At 38.9% G+C, this 21,802-nt stretch overlaps 3 protein-coding genes across 4 annotated transcripts; 2 read left to right on the top strand and 1 right to left on the bottom strand.

The window, feature by feature from the left end:
- Positions 1–253: 253 nt before the first annotated feature.
- LOC124303851 (ER membrane protein complex subunit 7) lies at positions 254–2,304 on the top strand. 2 transcript variants are annotated; one of them, XM_046761608.1, is made up of 4 exons: positions 254–618; positions 703–961; positions 1,155–1,229; positions 1,590–2,304. In XM_046761608.1, the coding sequence occupies exons 1-4, from the start codon at positions 404–406 to the stop codon at positions 1,740–1,742; spliced, it is 702 nt and encodes a 233-aa protein (XP_046617564.1). In that variant the 5' UTR covers positions 254–403; the 3' UTR covers positions 1,743–2,304. The 2 variants fall into 2 exon arrangements, with proteins under 2 accessions (XP_046617564.1, XP_046617565.1); XM_046761609.1 differs by having other exon boundaries at positions 277–618; positions 1,614–2,304.
- A 13,380-nt stretch (positions 2,305–15,684) lies between these two features.
- Positions 15,685–17,654, bottom strand: LOC124302602 (protein unc-50 homolog). The gene is made up of 7 exons (XM_046758924.1): positions 17,417–17,654; positions 17,126–17,241; positions 16,913–17,064; positions 16,570–16,756; positions 16,305–16,438; positions 16,042–16,143; positions 15,685–15,908 (listed from the first exon to the last, which is right to left on the bottom strand). Exons 2-7 carry the CDS (start codon positions 17,215–17,217, stop codon positions 15,772–15,774), a joined length of 804 nt encoding a protein of 267 aa, XP_046614880.1. The 5' UTR covers positions 17,218–17,241; positions 17,417–17,654; the 3' UTR covers positions 15,685–15,771.
- Positions 17,655–17,787: 133 nt separating this feature from the next.
- LOC124303610 (DNA-binding protein Ets97D) lies at positions 17,788–21,536 on the top strand. The gene is made up of 7 exons (XM_046761039.1): positions 17,788–17,969; positions 18,075–18,318; positions 18,395–18,692; positions 18,797–18,947; positions 19,723–19,814; positions 19,889–20,123; positions 20,291–21,536. The coding sequence occupies exons 3-7, from the start codon at positions 18,402–18,404 to the stop codon at positions 20,806–20,808; spliced, it is 1,287 nt and encodes a 428-aa protein (XP_046616995.1). The 5' UTR covers positions 17,788–17,969; positions 18,075–18,318; positions 18,395–18,401; the 3' UTR covers positions 20,809–21,536.
- The last annotated feature ends 266 nt before the right edge of the window (positions 21,537–21,802 follow it).

Raw genomic sequence — 21,802 nt, forward strand, 5'->3', positions numbered from 1 at the left:
TGACCGCGCGCGAGCTTGTCAGACAACTACAAGCGCCACTAGTGGTGGATATTGGCGGCAGAATTGTGGGACATTTTGCGAATTACTTTTAGCAGCGTGTGTCAGGGCACCATGTGTCAGGGGGCTGGTTTCGCGCGGTCAGCGAGGGCAGCGAGCGTGTCAGAAGTCTATTACTAGCGCCACGTAGGGGAACTAAAAAACGGGGACAAGAAGCTTACAATTTTTCAGTATACGAGCAGTGGTGAGTGTCAGGGGGCTGTCGTCAGGTAACTACTAGCGTCATTAGTGGTGGAAATTGGCGGCAGAATCGAGGGACGTTTTGCGAACCACTTTTAGCAGCGTGTGTCAGGGGGCTGTGCTTGACACTCATGATCCTCACCCAGCTGACTGCGAGAAATAGGTTATGTTGATCAAAATGGCGTTCTTAACAAGATTAGTATCTCTGCTTTTGATAATTTGTCAAATTAGCAGTGTAATTGGTGAAAATGACGAAGAAGTTTCGACTGACAGATATGTAATCGAAGGGAAAGTTTTCCCTCCTGAAAATGCAATCCTTACCGGATGGCAACTCATGACTCATGTCATGGCAAACGGGGGGGAACATCTTGGATATCTTAGGTAACTATACAATACAATACCTTCTAACTCAACTCATGTTTCTCTGAGTTATTTAGGACCGCTTTTCTTTCTGTTGTTTTATAGGGAGGATGGTTCATTCACAATTTCGAATGTCCCATCGGGTTCCTACATCATCGAAGTTGTAAACCCGAACTATGCTTATGAGCCTGTACGAGTTGAAATCAATTTCAAGGGAAAGTTCAGAGCTCGGAAAGTGAATTTAATTCAAACTTCACAAGTTATTCAAGTTCCATATCCTTTGAAAATGAGACCATTTGCTCCGTTCCGATATTTCCAACTTAGAGAACAGTGGAGAGTAACAGATTTTTTGTTTAATCCAATGGTACGTAAACTCCCTTTACATGCTGTGATAATTGTAGATGTATATATAAAAATGCAACAATTTTATTTGATTATTGTATATCAAGATAACTGGGCAATTTTTATTTTGTTTGCCAAACCATTTCACCACATTTCCTGGTGTGTTGGAACTTTATATAATATCTTTTCATCATTCAAGCAACGTTGGTTTTCAGGTCCTCATGATGATACTGCCTCTTTTATTAATAATGGTACTACCAAAAATAATGAATGATCCAGAAACACGAAAGGTTAGTGAGAAAAGTACTTGATATTTAATTACAATAACTTATGCAACAAGTGAATCGGCCAATGAATTTCGACTTTCTTAACAATATGATTCAACGATTAGTGCTTGTATTAACCAAATTGGGGAAAGGTTCAGCAGATTTCGAAAAAATGTAACTAACATGTCATTTATGTCTGATGCGTACATGAAAGGCTCTACGACAATATACTATTTTCAATTCATTTCAATTGTCGAAAAAACAAATATATTGCTATTGATTAAATGAAACTCTATTGTAATGATAAGTTCTCGTTAAGTGTATCGGAATCATTGACCGACGCATCCAGTATATTATTGCAGTAGTTATAACTGTTGAGTTAAGATTGCCGGTACTCGTTCATTTCAGGAAATGGAGCAATTGAATAGCTTGACTAAATATGATATGCCTGAAATGTCAGAAATGATAACGACTTTCTTTGCTGGAGAAGAGAAACAAAAATCGAAAGCAGTGAAAGCAGCTAAGAAGAGACAATAGAAATGGAATAATAAATGCACATTCATATATTCAAATTCGTTTCGATACACAATGGAATTGTAATTTACATTAGTCAATTTAGTCCTTGTTGTATCTTGTTACACCTTGTTTTAGGAATATAATTATTTTATTAATAAGGATTGAGGTGGTATAAGAAAATGCCACACTTGAGTATTTACTTTTTAATTGAACTTATTTTAGCTGTGTACAATGCTTCATTCTAAGTATTTAGTTATTTTAATAATACCTGTGATTCAAAGTTTGGATTCAATTACTGTTGTAAAAATTAAAAACCTGAATAATAGCATCAAATTCAGCATTCATCAAACTGTACCTCAATTCATTGGAAAAGATTTTACTCGATTGAATAAAAAAACCACCTTCGTACGGTTGTGAGAAATACCACAGCATAAATAGTTCAAAATATATTACTTGATATTGTCAGATGTAGAGTTAAAGTAATATAATTAATATATATCTATTGGCTAATATTGATTATTAGCGTTTGAACTATTTAAGATAATTTTAAAGTTATGAAATAAATATTTTTCTTGTTATCACATCTACTTCGAGTTTCACGTACTAGGAATTATACAAATTTAGAAGAACTGAATACATTTTATAAATGGAAATAAATAATTGGCAATCCAAGTTCCACGTACAAGCAATCAATTCTATCGCTACTCAAAATCTGCAAAGTTTGGAACAAAAAAATCCGAAAAGAGTTGGCCTTCCTTTTTCTACGATTTCGGAGCTGAAAACTTTTTGTCTAATAATCGATTCGGATGACGCTTTCTAGACTAATTAGACCCCAAGGAAACCAATAAAGGCATCCAGAATATCGTAGGAGCAACAGCTGAAAGGATACAGAGAAAATTTCTCGTTTTTATACCGCAACTTTTGACCCACTGTTCGCAGCGACCTTAAACTATGCGCAATCGATTTCTCTCGCAAAATTACGACGATCGGTCTAGAATCATCGGAAAATGGACGGGAAACATCCAAAGCTAGCCTTACTGTTTTCTTATTTCTAGAGCCAACGACCTTCCATTCTGAAATCGATATCTGAGGCCATACAAGAAATTAATAACGAGAGCAAATTTCTTCCAAAATTCGTAGCAAAACAGTGATTTAATTAAAGTATGGGTACCCGAGAAGCGAATGTATACATAGATCATGAATAATAACACAGGTCTGCAACAAAATCCTCCTTCAAATGAAATATTACATATATAAAGGTTTTAATTTGCCGAATCTATATATGTTTTCCATTTTTCGCTGTGGCGCATAAATTACGTTATATGATTTTTTTTATTGTACAAAATGCAGAATTCGTTGTGTTTTGTTCTTGCATTTACACTGCTTTCACCTATTTAAATAGTGTCTGTATGTAAGTGCATACAAAACTATAATAGAAATAGAAAGAAAGATATGGTCTTAACGCTGTTTTCACACCTCTGAAATGTATGTAGAGCCAATGTATGCGATTGCGCAGTTCTGGTTGTGACTTCGTGAAAAGAAAGAAAACTACATAATAACTTATAGAATTATACTAGTAGATATATTTTCTGACGATTCTAATGTTTAAACTTTTCAACTTTACAACTTTTCTTCAAAAATATCGTTGCTATCATGAGTGTTTTGTTATAATTTGTGAGCAAATATAGCATTTTATTGCAAAAAACATTACGTAAAAAGTATACGTCGTACATATTTTTTATTACTATATTTCGATACAAGAGCATCAAATTTATTATAATTATATACAATAATATTAAGGAGAATCAAAAGTGTTTTTTTGCAGGGCAGTGTATAGATCAGATGTAATAATGATGCAGAGACCAAAAAATATATATGTATATGCAGTCCATGTACGATATTAATATATATGATCCATTTACAATTAATACATGATGTATACTATAAATTTTATAATTTTCCAAGAGACAAACTAGATTATCTACAATAATACATCTATAATACGAAAATAGACGAATTGTTCATTTCGAAATAGGATTCTATTCGACACGGTCTCAATGTATTCCATAACATTGATATCCATAATTATTCCAACAACGTTTCATTTGCTATCTCGATCTTGACTTTTCGTAGTAAAAGAATCGAAACGCTGTTTTAGCTAGTCACAAGTGAAGTACCTGCGTTGGGTAGAGAAGCAGAATTGTTTTTGAAAAGTGTTCGTATGGAAATAAATTGAGAGTAACTGTAATACATCACGAATGCGCTAATTTTGATCGAGATGAAATTGATGCTCCGTATACGAAACAGTATTTAACGCAGTGTCCTGATTTGAAGATCTAAAGGGGCGATTGTCGGACATTTTTAATTTTTTTTTGATAGGCAGAGAAAGAACTGAGTTTCTTAAAACTTCGAGTGTATCTTAACACACATTTGAAAGGTACGAGTAAAAATATTATTAACCAACTGTCGCTGAACAGTAGCGATATTAGCTGACTTCTGAACTGAAAAATATATCTTTAGTCAAAGGCTGACCGTCAAAGTGCCTAGTCGCTTCAGTCGTGAATCGGCAGGAAAGATAAAGTGCGTATTTCTTGTCTGAAATGTGGAAACTAAAATCATTATATATCATGTCATATCATACATGGCATTGACGTTCGAAACTGGAGTTTGGATGTACGGATGTTCTGAAAGTGACGATGACCTAAATTTTTTTGGTCCCACGCACTTTTCGCTGCGTTTTCCGAGTTCCTGGGGGTCCAATTAGTCAGGAAAGGGTCATTTAAAACGAATCTGAGACCAAAAATTTTCGGCTCCAAAAATGAAAAAAAAGTAAGGCTAACCCCTTTGCATTTTTGGCGAAAATGTTGGCGATTTTGGAAAGTGCTGGAATAAATTCTTTCTGGCACTATTCCGATGTAATTTTGCGAGAGAAATCGATTGGGCGTAGTCCCGATACGCTGCGATCAACGCATCAAAAGTTACAGCCAAAAAACGAGAACCAGTGTTTCCGACATTTTTCAGCAGGTGCTTTTTCCTTCGCAATTACTCTCCTGTCATCCCACGCTCTTTTCGCTGCGTTTTCCGAGTTCCTGGGGGTCCAATTAGTCAGGAAAGGGTCATTTAAATCGAACCTAAGACCAAAAATTTTCGGCTCCAGAAATGAAAAAAAAGTAAGGCTAACCCCTTTGCATTTTTGGCGAAAATAATGGCGATCTTGGAAAGTGCTGGAATCAATTCATTCTGGCACTATTCCGACGTAATTTTGCGAGAAAAATCGATTGGGCGTAGTCCCGATACGCTGCGATCAACGCATCAAAAGTTACAGCCAAAAAATGAAAACCAGTGTTTCCGACATTTTTCAGCAGGTGCTTTTTTCTACGCAATTACTCTCCTGTTGATCCCACGCTGTTTTCGCTGCGTTTTTCGAGTTCCTGAGGGTCCGCTTACACGGGAAAGGTTCATCTAAATCGAATCTGAGACCTAAAATTTTCGGCTCCAAAAATGAAAAAAAAGTAAGGCTAACCCCTTTGCATTTTTGGCGAAATTGTTGGCGATCTTGGAAAGTGCTGGAATAAATTCTTTCTGGCACTATTCCGATGTAATTTTGCGGAAGAAATCGATTGGGCGTAGTCCCGATACGCTGCGATCAACGCATCAAAAGTTACAGCCAAAAAACGAGAACCAGTGTTTCCGACATTTTTCAGCAGGTGCTTTTTCCTTCGCAATTACTCTCCTGTCATCCCACGCTCTTTTCGCTGCATTTTCCGAGTTCCTGGGGGTCCAATTAGTCAGGAAAGGGTCATTTAAATCGAACCTAAGACCAAAAATTTTCGGCTCCAAAAATGAAAAAAAAGTAAGGCTAACCCCTTTGCATTATTGGCGAAAATGTTGGCGATCTTGGAAAGTGCTGGAATAAATTCTTTCTGGCACTATTCCGACCTAATTTTGCGAGAGAAATCGATTGGGCGTAGTCCCGATACGCTGCGATCAACGCATCAAAAGTTACAGCCAAAAAACGAGAACCAGTGTTTCCGACATTTTTCAGCAGGTGCTTTTTTCTTCGCAATTACTCTCCTGTTGATCCCACGCTCTTTTCGCTGCGTTCTTCGAGTTCCTGAGGGTCCGCTTAGTCGGGAAAGGTCCATCTAAATCGAATCTGAGACCTAAAATTTTCGGCTCCAAAAATGAAAAAAAAGTAAGGCTAACCCCTTTGCATTTTTGGCGAAATTGTTGGCGATCTTGGAAAGTGCTGGAATAAATTCTTTCTGGCACTATTCCGATGTAATTTTGCGGAAGAAATCGATTGGGCGTAGTCCCGATACGCTGCGATCAACGCATCAAAAGTTACAGCCAACGAACGAGAACCTTTTTTTTCGACATTTTTCAGCAGGTGCTTATTCCTTCGCAATTACTCTCCCGTTGATCCTACGCTCTTTTCGCTGTGGTTGCCGAGTTCCTGGGGGTTCAACTAGTCAGGAAAGAGTCATCTAAATCGAATCTGAGACCAAAAATTTTCGGCTCCAAAAATGAAAAAAAAGTAAGGCTAACCCCTTTGCATTTTTGGCGAAAATGTTGGCGATCTTGGAAAGTGCTGGAATAAATTCTTTCTGGCACTATTCCGACGTAATTTTGCGAGAGAAATCGATTGGGCGTAGTCCCGATACGCTGCGATCAACGCATCAAAAGTTACAGCCAAAAAACGAGAACCAGTGTTTCCGACATTTTTCAGCAGGTGCTTTTTCCTTCGCAATTACTCTCCTGTCATCCCACGCTCTTTTCGCTGCATTTTCCGAGTTCCTGGGGGTCCAATTAGTCAGGAAAGGGTCATTTAAATCGAACCTAAGACCAAAAATTTTCGGCTCCAAAAATGAAAAAAAAGTAAGGCTAACCCCTTTGCATTATTGGCGAAAATGTTGGCGATCTTGGAAAGTGCTGGAATAAATTCTTTCTGGCACTATTCCGACGTAATTTTGCGAGAGAAATCGATTGGGCGTAGTCCCAAAACGCTGCGATCAACGCATCAAAAGTTACAGCCAAAAAACGAGAACCAGTGTTTCCGACATTTTTCAGCAGGTGCTTTTTTCTTCGCAATCACTCTCCTGTTGATCCCACGCTCTTTTCGCTGCGTTCTTCGAGTTCCTGAGGGTCCGCTCACACGGGAAAGGTTCATCTAAATCGAATCTGAGACCTAAAATTTTCGGCTCCAAAAATGAAAAAGAAGTAAGGCTAACCCCTTTGCATTTTTGGCGAAATTGTTGGCGATCCTGGAAAGTGCTGGAATAAATTCTTTCTGGCACTATTCCGATGTAATTTTGCGGAAGAAATCGATTGGGCGTAGTCCCGATACGCTGCGATCAACGCATCAAAAGTTACAGCCAAAAAACGAGAACCAGTGTTTCCGACATTTTTCAGCAGGTGCTTTTTTCTACGCAATTACTCTCCTGTTGATCCCACGCTCTTTTCGCTGCGTTTTTCGAGTTCCTGAGGGTCCGCTTACACGGCAAAGGTTCATCTAAATCGAATCTGAGACCTAAAATTTTCGGCTCCAAAAATGAAAAAAAAGTAAGGCTAACCCCTTTGCATTTCTGGCGAAAATGTTGGCGATCTTGGAAAGTGCTGGAATCAATTCTTTCTGGCACTATTCCGACGTAATTTTGCGAGAGAAATCGATTGAGCGTAGTCCCGATACGCTGCGATCAACGCATCAAAAGTTACAGCCAAAAAACGAGAACCAGTGCTTCCGACATTTTTCAGCAGGTGCTTTTTTCTTCGATATTACTCTCCTGTTGATCCCACGCTCTTTTCGCTGCGTTTTTCGAGTTCCTGAGGGTCCGCTTACACGGGAAAGGTTCATCTAAATCGAATCTGAGACCTAAAATTTTCGGCTCCAAAAATGAAAAAAAAGTAAGGCTAACCCCTTTGCATTTTTGGCGAAATTGTTGGCGATCTTGGAAAGTGCAGGAATAAATTCTTTCTGGCACTATTCCGATGTAATTTTGCGGAAGAAATCGATTGGGCGTAGTCCCGATACGCTGCGATCAACGCATCAAAAGTTACAGCCAACGAACGAGAACCTTTTTTTTCGACATTTTTCAGCAGGTGCTTTTTCCTTCGCAATTACTCTCCCGTTGATCCTACGCTCTTTTCGCTGTGGTTGCCGAGTTCCTGGGGGTTCAACTAGTCAGGAAAGAGTCATCTGAATCGAATCTGAGACCAAAAATTTTCGGCTCCAAAAATGAAAAAAAAGTAAGGCTAACCCCTTTGCATTTTTGGCGAAAATGTTGGCGATCTTGGAAAGTGCTGGAATCAATTCTTTCTGGCACTATTCCGACGTAATTTTGCGAGAGAAATCGATTGGGCGTAGTCCCGATACGCTGCGATCAACGCATCAAAAGTTACAGCCAACGAACGAGAACCTTTTTTTTCGACATTTTTCAGCAGGTGCTTTTTCCTTCGCAATTACTCTCCCGTTGATCCTACGCTCTTTTCGCTGTGGTTGCCGAGTTCCTGTGGGTTCAACTAGTCAGGAAAGGGTCATCTAAATCGAATCTGAGACCAAAAATTTTCGGCTCCAAAAATGAAAAAAAAGTAAGGCTAACCCCTTTGCATTTTTGGCGAAAATGTTGGCGATTTTGGAAAGTGCTGGAATAAATTCTTTCTGGCACTATTCCGACGTAATTTTGCGAGAGAAATCGATTGGGCGTAGTCCCGATACGCTGCGATCAACGCATCAAAAGTTACAGCCAAAAAACGAGAACCAGTGTTTCCGACATTTTTCAGCAGGTGCTTTTTCCTTCGCAATTACTCTCCTGTCATCCCACGCTCTTTTCGCTGCATTTTCCGAGTTCCTGGGGGTCCAATTAGTCAGGAAAGGGTCATTTAAATCGAACCTAAGACCAAAAATTTTCGGCTCCAAAAATGAAAAAAAAGTAAGGCTAACCCCTTTGCATTATTGGCGAAAATGTTGGCGATCTTGGAAAGTGCTGGAATAAATTCTTTCTGGCACTATTCCGACGAAATTTTGCGAGAGAAATCGATTGGGCGTAGTCCCGATACGCTGCGATCAACGCATCAAAAGTTACAGCCAAAAAACGAGAACCAGTGTTTCCGACATTTTTCAGCAGGTGCTTTTTTCTTCGCAATTACTCTCCTGTTGATCCCACGCTCTTTTCGCTGCGTTCTTCGAGTTCCTGAGGGTCCGCTCACACGGCAAAGGTTCATCTAAATCGAATCTGAGACCTAAAATTTTCGGCTCCAAAAATGAAAAAAAAGTAAGGCTAACCCCTTTGCATTTTTGGCGAAATTGTTGGCGATCTTGGAAAGTGCTGGAATAAATTCTTTCTGGCACTATTCCGATGTAATTTTGCGGAAGAAATCGATTGGGCGTAGTCCCGATACGCTGCGATCAACGCATCAAAAGTTACAGCCAACGAACGAGAACCTTTTTTTTCGACATTTTTCAGCAGGTGCTTTTTCCTTCGCAATTACTCTCCCGTTGATCCTACGCTCTTTTCGCTGTGGTTGCCGAGTTCCTGGGGGTTCAACTAGTCAGGAAAGAGTCATCTAAATCGAATCTGAGACCAAAAATTTTCGGCTTCAATAATGAAAAAAAAGTAAGGCTAACCCCTTAGCATTTTTGGCGAAAATGTTGGCGATTTTGGAAAGTGCTGGAATAAATTCTTTCTGGCACTATTCCGACGTAATTTTGCGAGAGAAATCGATTGGGCGTAGTCCCGATACGCTGCGATCAACGCATCAAAAGTTACAGCCAAAAAACGAGAACCAGTGTTTCCGACATTTTGCAGCAGGTGCTTTTTTCTACGCAATTACTCTCCTGTCATCCCACGCTCTTTTCGCTGCGTTTTCCGAGTTCTTGGGGGTCCAATTAGTCAGGAAAGGGTCATTTAAATCGAACCTAAGACCAAAAATTTTCGGCTCCAAAAATGAAAAAAAAGTGAGGCTAACCCCTTTGCATTTTTGGCGAAAATGTTGGCGATCTTGGAAAGTGCTGGAATCAATTCTTCCTGGCACTATTCCGACGTAATTTTGCGGAAGAAATCGATTGGGCGTAGTCCTGATACGCTGCGATCAACGCATCAAAAATTACAGCCAAAGAACGAGAACCAGTGTTTCCGACATTTTGCAGCAGGTGCTTTTTTCTACGCAATTACTCTCCTGTCATCCCACGCTCTTTTCGCTGCGTTTTCCGAGTTCTTGGGGGTCCAATTAGTCAGGAAAGGGTCATTTAAATCGAACCTAAGACCAAAAATTTTCGGCTCCAAAAATGAAAAAAAAGTGAGGCTAACCCCTTTGCATTTTTGGCGAAAATGTTGGCGATCTTGGAAAGTGCTGGAATAAATTCTTTCTGGCACTATTCCGACGTAATTTTGCGAGAGAAATCGATTGGGCGTAGTCCCAAAACGCTGCGATCAACGCATCAAAAGTTACAGCCAAAAAACGAGAACCAGTGTTTCCGACATTTTTCAGCAGGTGCTTTTTTCTTCGCAATCACTCTCCTGTTGATCCCACGCTCTTTTCGCTGCGTTCTTCGAGTTCCTGAGGGTCCGCTCACACGGGAAAGGTTCATCTAAATCGAATCTGAGACCTAAAATTTTCGGCTCCAAAAATGAAAAAGAAGTAAGGCTAACCCCTTTGCATTTTTGGCGAAATTGTTGGCGATCCTGGAAAGTGCTGGAATAAATTCTTTCTGGCACTATTCCGATGTAATTTTGCGGAAGAAATCGATTGGGCGTAGTCCCGATACGCTGCGATCAACGCATCAAAAGTTACAGCCAAAAAACGAGAACCAGTGTTTCCGACATTTTTCAGCAGGTGCTTTTTTCTACGCAATTACTCTCCTGTTGATCCCACGCTCTTTTCGCTGCGTTTTTCGAGTTCCTGAGGGTCCGCTTACACGGCAAAGGTTCATCTAAATCGAATCTGAGACCTAAAATTTTCGGCTCCAAAAATGAAAAAAAAGTAAGGCTAACCCCTTTGCATTTCTGGCGAAAATGTTGGCGATCTTGGAAAGTGCTGGAATCAATTCTTTCTGGCACTATTCCGACGTAATTTTGCGAGAGAAATCGATTGAGCGTAGTCCCGATACGCTGCGATCAACGCATCAAAAGTTACAGCCAAAAAACGAGAACCAGTGCTTCCGACATTTTTCAGCAGGTGCTTTTTTCTTCGATATTACTCTCCTGTTGATCCCACGCTCTTTTCGCTGCGTTTTTCGAGTTCCTGAGGGTCCGCTTACACGGGAAAGGTTCATCTAAATCGAATCTGAGACCTAAAATTTTCGGCTCCAAAAATGAAAAAAAAGTAAGGCTAACCCCTTTGCATTTTTGGCGAAATTGTTGGCGATCTTGGAAAGTGCAGGAATAAATTCTTTCTGGCACTATTCCGATGTAATTTTGCGGAAGAAATCGATTGGGCGTAGTCCCGATACGCTGCGATCAACGCATCAAAAGTTACAGCCAACGAACGAGAACCTTTTTTTTCGACATTTTTCAGCAGGTGCTTTTTCCTTCGCAATTACTCTCCCGTTGATCCTACGCTCTTTTCGCTGTGGTTGCCGAGTTCCTGGGGGTTCAACTAGTCAGGAAAGAGTCATCTGAATCGAATCTGAGACCAAAAATTTTCGGCTCCAAAAATGAAAAAAAAGTAAGGCTAACCCCTTTGCATTTTTGGCGAAAATGTTGGCGATCTTGGAAAGTGCTGGAATCAATTCTTTCTGGCACTATTCCGACGTAATTTTGCGAGAGAAATCGATTGGGCGTAGTCCCGATACGCTGCGATCAACGCATCAAAAGTTACAGCCAACGAACGAGAACCTTTTTTTTCGACATTTTTCAGCAGGTGCTTTTTCCTTCGCAATTACTCTCCCGTTGATCCTACGCTCTTTTCGCTGTGGTTGCCGAGTTCCTGTGGGTTCAACTAGTCAGGAAAGGGTCATCTAAATCGAATCTGAGACCAAAAATTTTCGGCTCCAAAAATGAAAAAAAAGTAAGGCTAACCCCTTTGCATTTTTGGCGAAAATGTTGGCGATTTTGGAAAGTGCTGGAATAAATTCTTTCTGGCACTATTCCGACGTAATTTTGCGAGAGAAATCGATTGGGCGTAGTCCCGATACGCTGCGATCAACGCATCAAAAGTTACAGCCAAAAAACGAGAACCAGTGTTTCCGACATTTTTCAGCAGGTGCTTTTTCCTTCGCAATTACTCTCCTGTCATCCCACGCTCTTTTCGCTGCATTTTCCGAGTTCCTGGGGGTCCAATTAGTCAGGAAAGGGTCATTTAAATCGAACCTAAGACCAAAAATTTTCGGCTCCAAAAATGAAAAAAAAGTAAGGCTAACCCCTTTGCATTATTGGCGAAAATGTTGGCGATCTTGGAAAGTGCTGGAATAAATTCTTTCTGGCACTATTCCGACGAAATTTTGCGAGAGAAATCGATTGGGCGTAGTCCCGATACGCTGCGATCAACGCATCAAAAGTTACAGCCAAAAAACGAGAACCAGTGTTTCCGACATTTTTCAGCAGGTGCTTTTTTCTTCGCAATTACTCTCCTGTTGATCCCACGCTCTTTTCGCTGCGTTCTTCGAGTTCCTGAGGGTCCGCTCACACGGCAAAGGTTCATCTAAATCGAATCTGAGACCTAAAATTTTCGGCTCCAAAAATGAAAAAAAAGTAAGGCTAACCCCTTTGCATTTTTGGCGAAATTGTTGGCGATCTTGGAAAGTGCTGGAATAAATTCTTTCTGGCACTATTCCGATGTAATTTTGCGGAAGAAATCGATTGGGCGTAGTCCCGATACGCTGCGATCAACGCATCAAAAGTTACAGCCAACGAACGAGAACCTTTTTTTTCGACATTTTTCAGCAGGTGCTTTTTCCTTCGCAATTACTCTCCCGTTGATCCTACGCTCTTTTCGCTGTGGTTGCCGAGTTCCTGGGGGTTCAACTAGTCAGGAAAGAGTCATCTAAATCGAATCTGAGACCAAAAATTTTCGGCTTCAATAATGAAAAAAAAGTAAGGCTAACCCCTTAGCATTTTTGGCGAAAATGTTGGCGATTTTGGAAAGTGCTGGAATAAATTCTTTCTGGCACTATTCCGACGTAATTTTGCGAGAGAAATCGATTGGGCGTAGTCCCGATACGCTGCGATCAACGCATCAAAAGTTACAGCCAAAAAACGAGAACCAGTGTTTCCGACATTTTGCAGCAGGTGCTTTTTTCTACGCAATTACTCTCCTGTCATCCCACGCTCTTTTCGCTGCGTTTTCCGAGTTCTTGGGGGTCCAATTAGTCAGGAAAGGGTCATTTAAATCGAACCTAAGACCAAAAATTTTCGGCTCCAAAAATGAAAAAAAAGTGAGGCTAACCCCTTTGCATTTTTGGCGAAAATGTTGGCGATCTTGGAAAGTGCTGGAATCAATTCTTCCTGGCACTATTCCGACGTAATTTTGCGGAAGAAATCGATTGGGCGTAGTCCTGATACGCTGCGATCAACGCATCAAAAATTACAGCCAAAGAACGAGAACCTGTGTTTTCGACATTTTTCAGCAGGTGCTTTTTCCTTCGCAATTACTCTCCCGTTGATCCTACGCTCTTTTCGCTGAGGTTGCCGAGTTCCTGGGGGTCCAATTAGTCAGGAAAGGGTCATTTAAATCGAACCTGGGACCAAAAATTTTCGGCTCCAAAAATGAAAAAAAAGTAAGGCTAACCCCTTTTTATTTTTGGCGAAAATCTTGGCGATTTTGGAAAGTGCTGGAATAAATTCTTTCTGGCACTATTCCGATGTAATTTTGCCAGAAAAATCGATTGGGCGCAGTCCCGATACGCTGCGATCAACGCATCAAAAGTTACAGCCAAAAAACGAGAACCAGTCTTTTCGACATTTTTCAGCAGGTGCTTTTTCCTTCGCAATTACTCTCCTGTCATCCCACGCTCTTTTCGCTGCGTTTTCCGAGTTCCTGGGGGTCCAATTAGTCAGGAAAGGGTCATTTAAATCGAACCTAAGACCAAAAATTTTCGGCTCCAAAAATGAAAAAAAAGTAAGGCTAACCCCTTTGCATTTTTGGCGAAAATGTTGGCGATCTTGGAAAGTGCTGGAATCAATTCTTCCTGGCACTATTCCGATGTAATTTTGCGGAAGAAATCGATTGGGCGTAGTCCCGATACGCTGCGATCAACGCATCAAAAGTTACAGCCAACGAACGAGAACCTTTTTTTTCGACATTTTTCAGCAGGTGCTTATTCCTTCGCAATTACTCTCCCGTTGATCCTACGCTCTTTTCGCTGTGGTTGCCGAGTTCCTGGGGGTTCAACTAGTCAGGAAAGAGTCATCTAAATCGAATCTAAGACCAAAAATTTTCGGCTCCAAAAATGAATAAAAAGTAAGGCTAACCCCTTTGCATTTTTGGCGAAGATGTTGGCGATCTTGGAAAGTGCTGGAATCAATTCTTTCTGGCACTATTCCGACGTAATTTCGCGAGAGAAATCGATTGGGCGTAGTCCCGATACGCTGCGATCAACGCATCAAAAGTTACAGCCAAAAAACGAGAACCAGTGTTTCCGACATTTTTCAGCAGGTGCTTCTTTCTACGCAATTACTCTCCTGTTGATCCCACGCTCTTTTCGCTGCGTTTTTCGAGTTCCTGAGGGTCCGCTTACACGGGAAAGGTTCATCTAAATCGAATCTGAGACCTAAAATTTTCGGCTCCAAAAATGAAAAAAAAGTAAGGCTAACCCCTTTGCATTTTTGGCGAAATTGTTGGCGATCTTGGAAAGTGCTGGAATAAATTCTTTCTGGCACTATTCCGATGTAATTTTGCGGAAGAAATCGATTGGGCGTAGTCCTGATACGCTGCGATCAACGCATCAAAAATTACAGCCAAAGAACGAGAACCTGTGTTTTCGACATTTTTCAGCAGGTGCTTTTTCCTTCGCAATTACTCTCCCGTTGATCCTACGCTCTTTTCGCTGAGGTTGCCGAGTTCCTGGGGGTCCAATTAGTCAGGAAAGGGTCATTTAAATCGAACCTGGGACCAAAAATTTTCGGCTCCAAAAATGAAAAAAAAGTAAGGCTAACCCCTTTTTATTTTTGGCGAAAATCTTGGCGATTTTGGAAAGTGCTGGAATAAATTCTTTCTGGCACTATTCCGATGTAATTTTGCCAGAAAAATCGATTGGGCGCAGTCCCGATACGCTGCGATCAACGCATCAAAAGTTACAGCCAAAAAACGAGAACCAGTCTTTTCGACATTTTTCAGCAGGTGCTTTTTCCTTCGCAATTACTCTCCTGTTGATCCCACGCTCTTTTCGCTGCGTTTTCCGAGTTCCTGGGGGTCCAATTAGTCAGGAAAGGGTCATTTAAATCGAATCTGAGACTAAAAATTTTCGGCTCCAAAAATGAAAAAAAAAGTAAGGCTAACCCCTTTTCATTTTTGGCGACTAGCTAAAACAGCGTTTCGATTTTAACAGGAAACTTAACTACAATATCGTATCAGTAATGTCGTATAACTAGTTCGAAAATGCCGTACTCTGTCGTATATAAGTCAAGGTTTATCTTGCTGAAATGACCGTCAAAAACTGTCTTTGACTTATACACGGGGTCGACTTATAGTCGGGAGTATTAGAAAATATACCGGACTGAAATTTCTTCTCATTAATAGTTCAATCATAAAACTAGACCAATGGAATTCAACCTGCGATATTTTCATTTACCCAAGTTTTTTTAGATAAAATGTACTCACCAAAAAATTTTGCAGTTTATAAATGAATATGTAAATATATTTTTCTGATATCAATTTTGTCGTAGGAGTCGACTTATACTCAGTACCTAAAAACAGTCCCGAAATGCAGACTGAAAACAAGAGGTAGACTTGTATCCGGAGTCGACTACCATTCAGAACAATATGGTATATAATCACGGATACGGTAACACTTCTTTCTGGACTGAAGTATATAATACAGAAGTTTATTCATTTGCAAATCAGACGATATACTATACAATAATAGTTCAATTCTTATCTCAAAACATGTACAATTTTAAACAACTCGTTCAAGGTAAAAGGTCATCACAAGATGGCTGATGTTCAAGCCTATTGCCAGGCTTATAATATATGTCAAGACCATTACGGGTAGCGGAGCTAATATCAAGTGTGTTTTGTGAAGGATCTGTACACCTAAAAGAAATATCATTATTTTTCTTTACTTACAATCCATATAATTACATCTACAAATATATATGATGGATTCTATTTGCTGTAATACTGTCTCCTATTGGAAAAATACGAAAAACATGTAATATATACTTACTAGCGTATCCCAAGAATGTAATGTAAATATAGTAGCTAACAGCGATTAGCCAAAATGTATTTCCAATGAATCGAGAAAAGAATCCCTCGTGGCTTATCAGTCCTGTGAAAACGAATTATCATTAATTCATCTTCGGTGAATATTTAAATGGTGAATCATCGCTTGATATATGTATTCTGCAAGATTGGTCAAGTCCAATTTGGGAATTCTAATATTCATGAGTAGGTGTTACAGTAAATTTCCAATAAATGCATAGTTCTCACCATTATACAAAAATAGCTGTATAAAATGTAGAATCGTAAGAGGTGGAAAAAACGCGTTAAGGTGAATGTCAAATGCATATCCCCATTCGACATCCTGGACATTGTTAATTCTTAAGTAACGATTACTTACGAACCTAGAAATAAGTAGAATTAATTAATCAACTGTATCTTGAAGATAACTCATCAAAACTGAATACATTTTCTGTTTTGCTGCCTGAATAAAATGAACAAGTACCAAGTTTTTCAAATTTGAGTAAATCCTTACCAGAATAACGTGGCTACAATTATCCCTGCTCCAATACAGTCTACCAAAATGACGTAGAACAGGAATTTGAAAAATTGGAAAAATCCTAGCCCTGATACAACTGCAAAGCCTATCGATGAGATGCACAACCAGCAACTCAGTAGAACCAAAAATGCAGGATCGTCCCTGGCGAACTGGGATTTTGTCTCTACACAATCAAAAATACAATATATCAGAACTATTTGTAATCAAAAATGAAAATAGATTATGTACTTAGTTAGATTACTTCGAGATTATTTTCAGTTATCAATGAAGAAGTCACTAATTTTTATGGTTTCAGACTTGATCTCAAGTTTAAACTCACGCTTTCGGCTCTGAAAGTTTCTGTATACTTTTTGTGGATCTGTAAAAAGATACAACATTTGCCAAAGAGCAAATTCAAAATCCATCTGCTCAAACTTCAATAATTTCCTCAGATACTTATAGCATTTTGTTGCTGCTCCCATGCAGTCCTGTCTGTGGAATAATTATATGGTGAGTTGAGAGCTCCGGTTGATTCGTATGAGGTTCGACATACCTGTAAGTCACTGGCATTGGTAGCGGGGACCCTGATTTGAAAGATAACGGGGAAGTGCTGCGACTTATTGGAGGCGAGGTTGTATACTTCATTTTTTCAAAGTTCAACTGAATTTTCTGTATGTTTAGAAAGGGAGAAAAAAAAATGAACCATTATCAAAGCGAAAAAACATTTTTATTATCTGCTGTTCCATTAATGTTAAAGAAAAAAAATTTCAGACAGTTGACGCATTACGAGGTAATGAAATGAAGTTCAAATAACAGAAATTGGAAATGTTGAAATCTACAAAACCTTTACAGCGAAGACATCAAATTGTCAAATTCTTGTAGGTTAACTAGGAATCTTCGAATCTTCGATTAAACGACAGTTTGTAAAATTCTTGCTTCAATCTCATTGCCATGCGGCAGGAATGTGCAATTCCACATCTATGGTTAATACCATTCCTTATTACTTTACTTTTAATTCTTTCACTGTGGTTTAGAGCCTGAATCAGAAACACGAATGACGCCATACAGATGACGTTTAACATTAAGCCAGTATCTCCATATCTTGAACCCACGCGACAGATATTACAAAGTTAGACACCGTCCGCGTCATCGGGAATAGAGGACAGCCAATGGGTGAGTGAATTCAAGGAATGTTTTTTTTTTTACCCATGGCGCCCGTGGCGCTGTGCGTCTGTCATTGTATACGCGTGCGAAAAGTTCATAATCACAATTTCATCAAGCTTACGAATTTGCGTACCAGTACTTAATTGACGATCAAGTTTACAAGGGGTGGATTTTTTCTGAAGGACGAGGCCACTGATGGAAAAAAATTACCGACGAAAAATTTCGGAAAAAGGGTGAGCATCCGCATTGTACTCCGAATCTGTTGTATGCTAGGGAAAATACCCTAACCTAACCTAAAATACTTGACTTAATTTAACATTCTCTTTTTATATAATTAGATCACCGCTATATGACTGTAAGATTTCTTCAATTCGCAACACGTAAGAAGCATCTGTTTCCAACCATCGACGTAACTTTATGACAGATAAAAAATTCTGTTTACTTCGTCAATCACGGTATCCTAACCCCAAAGAAAACGCTCGTTCTGCCCGTTCTGACTGAGCATTCGGATATTTTCGCATGTGCTTAACGATAAGTGTCTTGTCTTACTACACTACCATCGAAAAAAGATACAGCAATCAGGTATCCTTCTTGAACCCATCCTTTTTAGTTAACCTTTTGCCAACTGTATCTGATAATTTGTTAATCTCATTCGCAGGTTCAACATGGATGATGACTCAGATTTTGTTATGATAAAAAGGATAAAGATGGAACCAGAAGCAATTTTGTCCCAGGAAGATGACATAATGGCTCAGCTTCAGCAGGAGAGTTCAGATTTGGAAGTAGAGCCGAGTTTTGCACTAGATGGAGTAGCTAATGGAGACGATGCTAACGAAGGTGTACTGATGCAGCACATGGACATAAGAGAGCCATTATCAACCTTAAGAAATCTACTCGAACAAAGACTGGGTGTTGAATTAATGGACTATTCCTTTTGGCTCCAAGATGCTCAGATGGTATGTGATATGAAAGAAACGAAATACCAATGAAAATTTATCAATAACAATGCATTTGCAATATGTTGTATACCTCGTTATTACAATTCAAATTACATCAACAGCTTGAGAGTCACAAAAATTTGGTTGACCAATGCGTTCAGGGGGAGGGACTAGTACAAGTCAATGTACAAATAAAAGCCAATCAGAGACGCATTAATATTGTGGATGTCTTGAAACCTGCTGAAGATTACATCGAGTTGGCTGAAAACACATGTGAGTAAATTTTTTCCATCCAATGTTGTGCTTTTTTCTAAGTAACTGCGCTAAGAAATTTGCGACTATTACATTTTGCATGTCAGATCAGTCAAAATTGCACATGTTCACTCTTGTTATTAGTTTCTAATGACATTCTCAAATAAATTTCATTCAAATATGATATGTATTGATGTGATTTAATTATCAGTAATTTATGTATATTTGTATAAAAATGATTGAATAACTTATTTCATCAACATTACTTTGTCATCTTAGGGTTCCAAGTAAATATTTGGTATGATTTCAATTTTTTAGATCTCAAACTCCTCAGAAAAGTGTTAATTAATTAATTTGTGAACAGAAACAATGTCGTATTTTGCCATATCCTCTCAGCAAAGATTAATTTTTAATTTTTAATTTTTAAAATTAAAATTTAATACATCTTTTCGAAAACATTCATACTCACTCCTACAAATTAGAAACTACAAATTGAAATCAAATCAATAATCATCTTGGAATCAAGATGACACTCATTCATTTTTTTTTTAAATGGTCATTTGTTTGTTTCCATGTGACCACTATCAATAGCTAATAGCCAATGAAGTGAAATTCATTTTACAAAGTTTGAACCACCATTCACATGACAGATTTCTGTTTTGTTATCGCAGAAAATAAGGTTTCACGCCAATTAAATAGTACTATGATGGTCGTGTATTTTTCTCATTTGTCAAAGTAAACTAATACTAATATCTCTACATGCTGAAAGTCTTACTTTTCTCATCCTATCATACAGCAGAGCAAAGCTCAGCGGCGGCAACACCCAATGAAGAGGGAAAGCAGAATGTCATCAGGTGGATGGTAGACCCACAGTATAGGAAGGAACAGGTAAACAATCTCAGTTAGTTAGATAAAGATATTCAGTAATATTTTCACTTACAGTATATTATTTGTCTGTTTAGGAACGTCTGAAAATACCAGCAAGTCCCAAAGACTGGTCTCAAGCCCATGTAAAGCATTGGTTGCAGTGGGCTGTCAGGCAGTTCAATTTAGTTTCTCTAAGACTAGCCGACTGGAACATCACAGGCTCACAACTCTGTAATTTAACCCTTGACGAATTTCAATCAAAAGTTCCACTCGATCCTGGCGATGTTTTTTGGACACATTTGGAGTTGCTCAGGAAATGCAAGTTTGTTGGTAAGTATTTGTAATATGTTTACTGTTTGCTTCACTTTTCTATTCCAAATTCTACAAGTACTTATTTCTAACAGTGGTTTACAGAATTTAGCTCTTCACATTTGTTAAAATTTTTTTGAATTTCATGAAATTACATGTATTTCATATAAATAATAATTATTTCGCAGCTGTTGTCCAGAAGGATCCTCCCATGGCATCAAACGGTAATACCGACGAACTTAAGTCGGCAAAGGCCAGGAATCAGAAGACCCCAAAGGCACGTAGTTTGAATCAGCAGCCCCGGTTAGTGAGTGTTCCGATGGGAAGTGTTGACTCGCCTGGAATAACGATTGCGACGTCAAACCGAACAGGAAGCAACGGTCAAATTCAACTGTGGCAATTTCTGTTGGAATTATTAACGGATCGAGAGCACAGAGGAGCTATTCAGTGGTTAGGAACGGAAGGAGAGTTTAAACTTAATCAACCCGAAGTAGTCGCTCAGCTTTGGGGAGCTCGAAAAAATAAACCTTCGATGAATTATGAAAAACTGAGCAGAGCACTCCGGTATTATTACGACGGGGACATGATATCGAAAGTTCATGGAAAGCGATTCGTGTACAAGTTTGTTTGCGACCTTAAACAGCTGTTAGGATATTCTGCCGCGGAACTTAGTCGGCTTGTCGAAGAAGGTAGAAGATACTTCTGAAAAGAATATAAGTGTGGTAATACGCAGTTAACACAGTTATGATGTTATTACAGTTGGAGTATTTGCCAATAAAGAGTTCAATTAACGAACGGCAAGCAAGGAAAAATTTACATGAACTTTATAAAGAATAGATTATTATTACTTTGTCGCTGTAAGATTTAAATCCACTAAAGAAACAAACTGAAACGGTAGAATTGTGGTTCTTTTAAATCATTCTTGCTTCTTGGTGTGAATTTAATCTGTTCAACGTTAAAACTCTTTTCTTATGGATTACATTTCGCAAACGTAGTTGACATAAAGACAAGGTTGTTAATGTACATGAAAGTGGAGTACATGTGAAAGGAGTTAGCTTTAGGTGCGAAGATCCACCTAGTCAAGTTGAGTAATGCTCCTGAAAAACAAGATCGAAGTAAACTATTTACCAATAAAATAACGGCTTTGGCTAACTTTTGTACATGAAAATCTTTTTATAAGCCGCGATCAAAGTTTTCGATATGCAGGACATTCCTAAACCAAAATTGACTTCTTCCACGTAATGATACCATATATATTTTAATTCCAAGTAAAATAAAGACGAAGTAGTTATGAATCTTGGTTTCGCTTCTGTAACATGATACAAGATTGAAAGCGTACTTGTGTATTCAAATTATTGTTGACAGAACCTTGCAATTGTTTGATTGTATTTAAGTAACAAGGGATTATAATTATAAATATATATATATATATATATATATGTGTGTGTGTGTGTGTGTGTGTGTGTGTGTGTGTGTGTGTGTGTGTGTGTGTGTGTGTGTGTGTGTGTGTGTGTGTGTGTGTGTGTGTGTGTGTGTGTGTGTGTGTGTGTGTATATATATATATATATATTTATAGATAATATAGATAGTAGGTAATAGGTCGTAAAATTCAGAATAGCGTTAATAACAGTTTTGACATTAGAAATTCTGTATTTTTTATATCAACGGGGATTGTAGATGTATAAAACAAGTTTTACCAA

Source organism: Neodiprion virginianus, chromosome 4 (genome assembly GCF_021901495.1).
Source record: "Neodiprion virginianus isolate iyNeoVirg1 chromosome 4, iyNeoVirg1.1, whole genome shotgun sequence".
Lineage (NCBI taxonomy): Eukaryota > Metazoa > Arthropoda > Insecta > Hymenoptera > Diprionidae > Neodiprion > Neodiprion virginianus.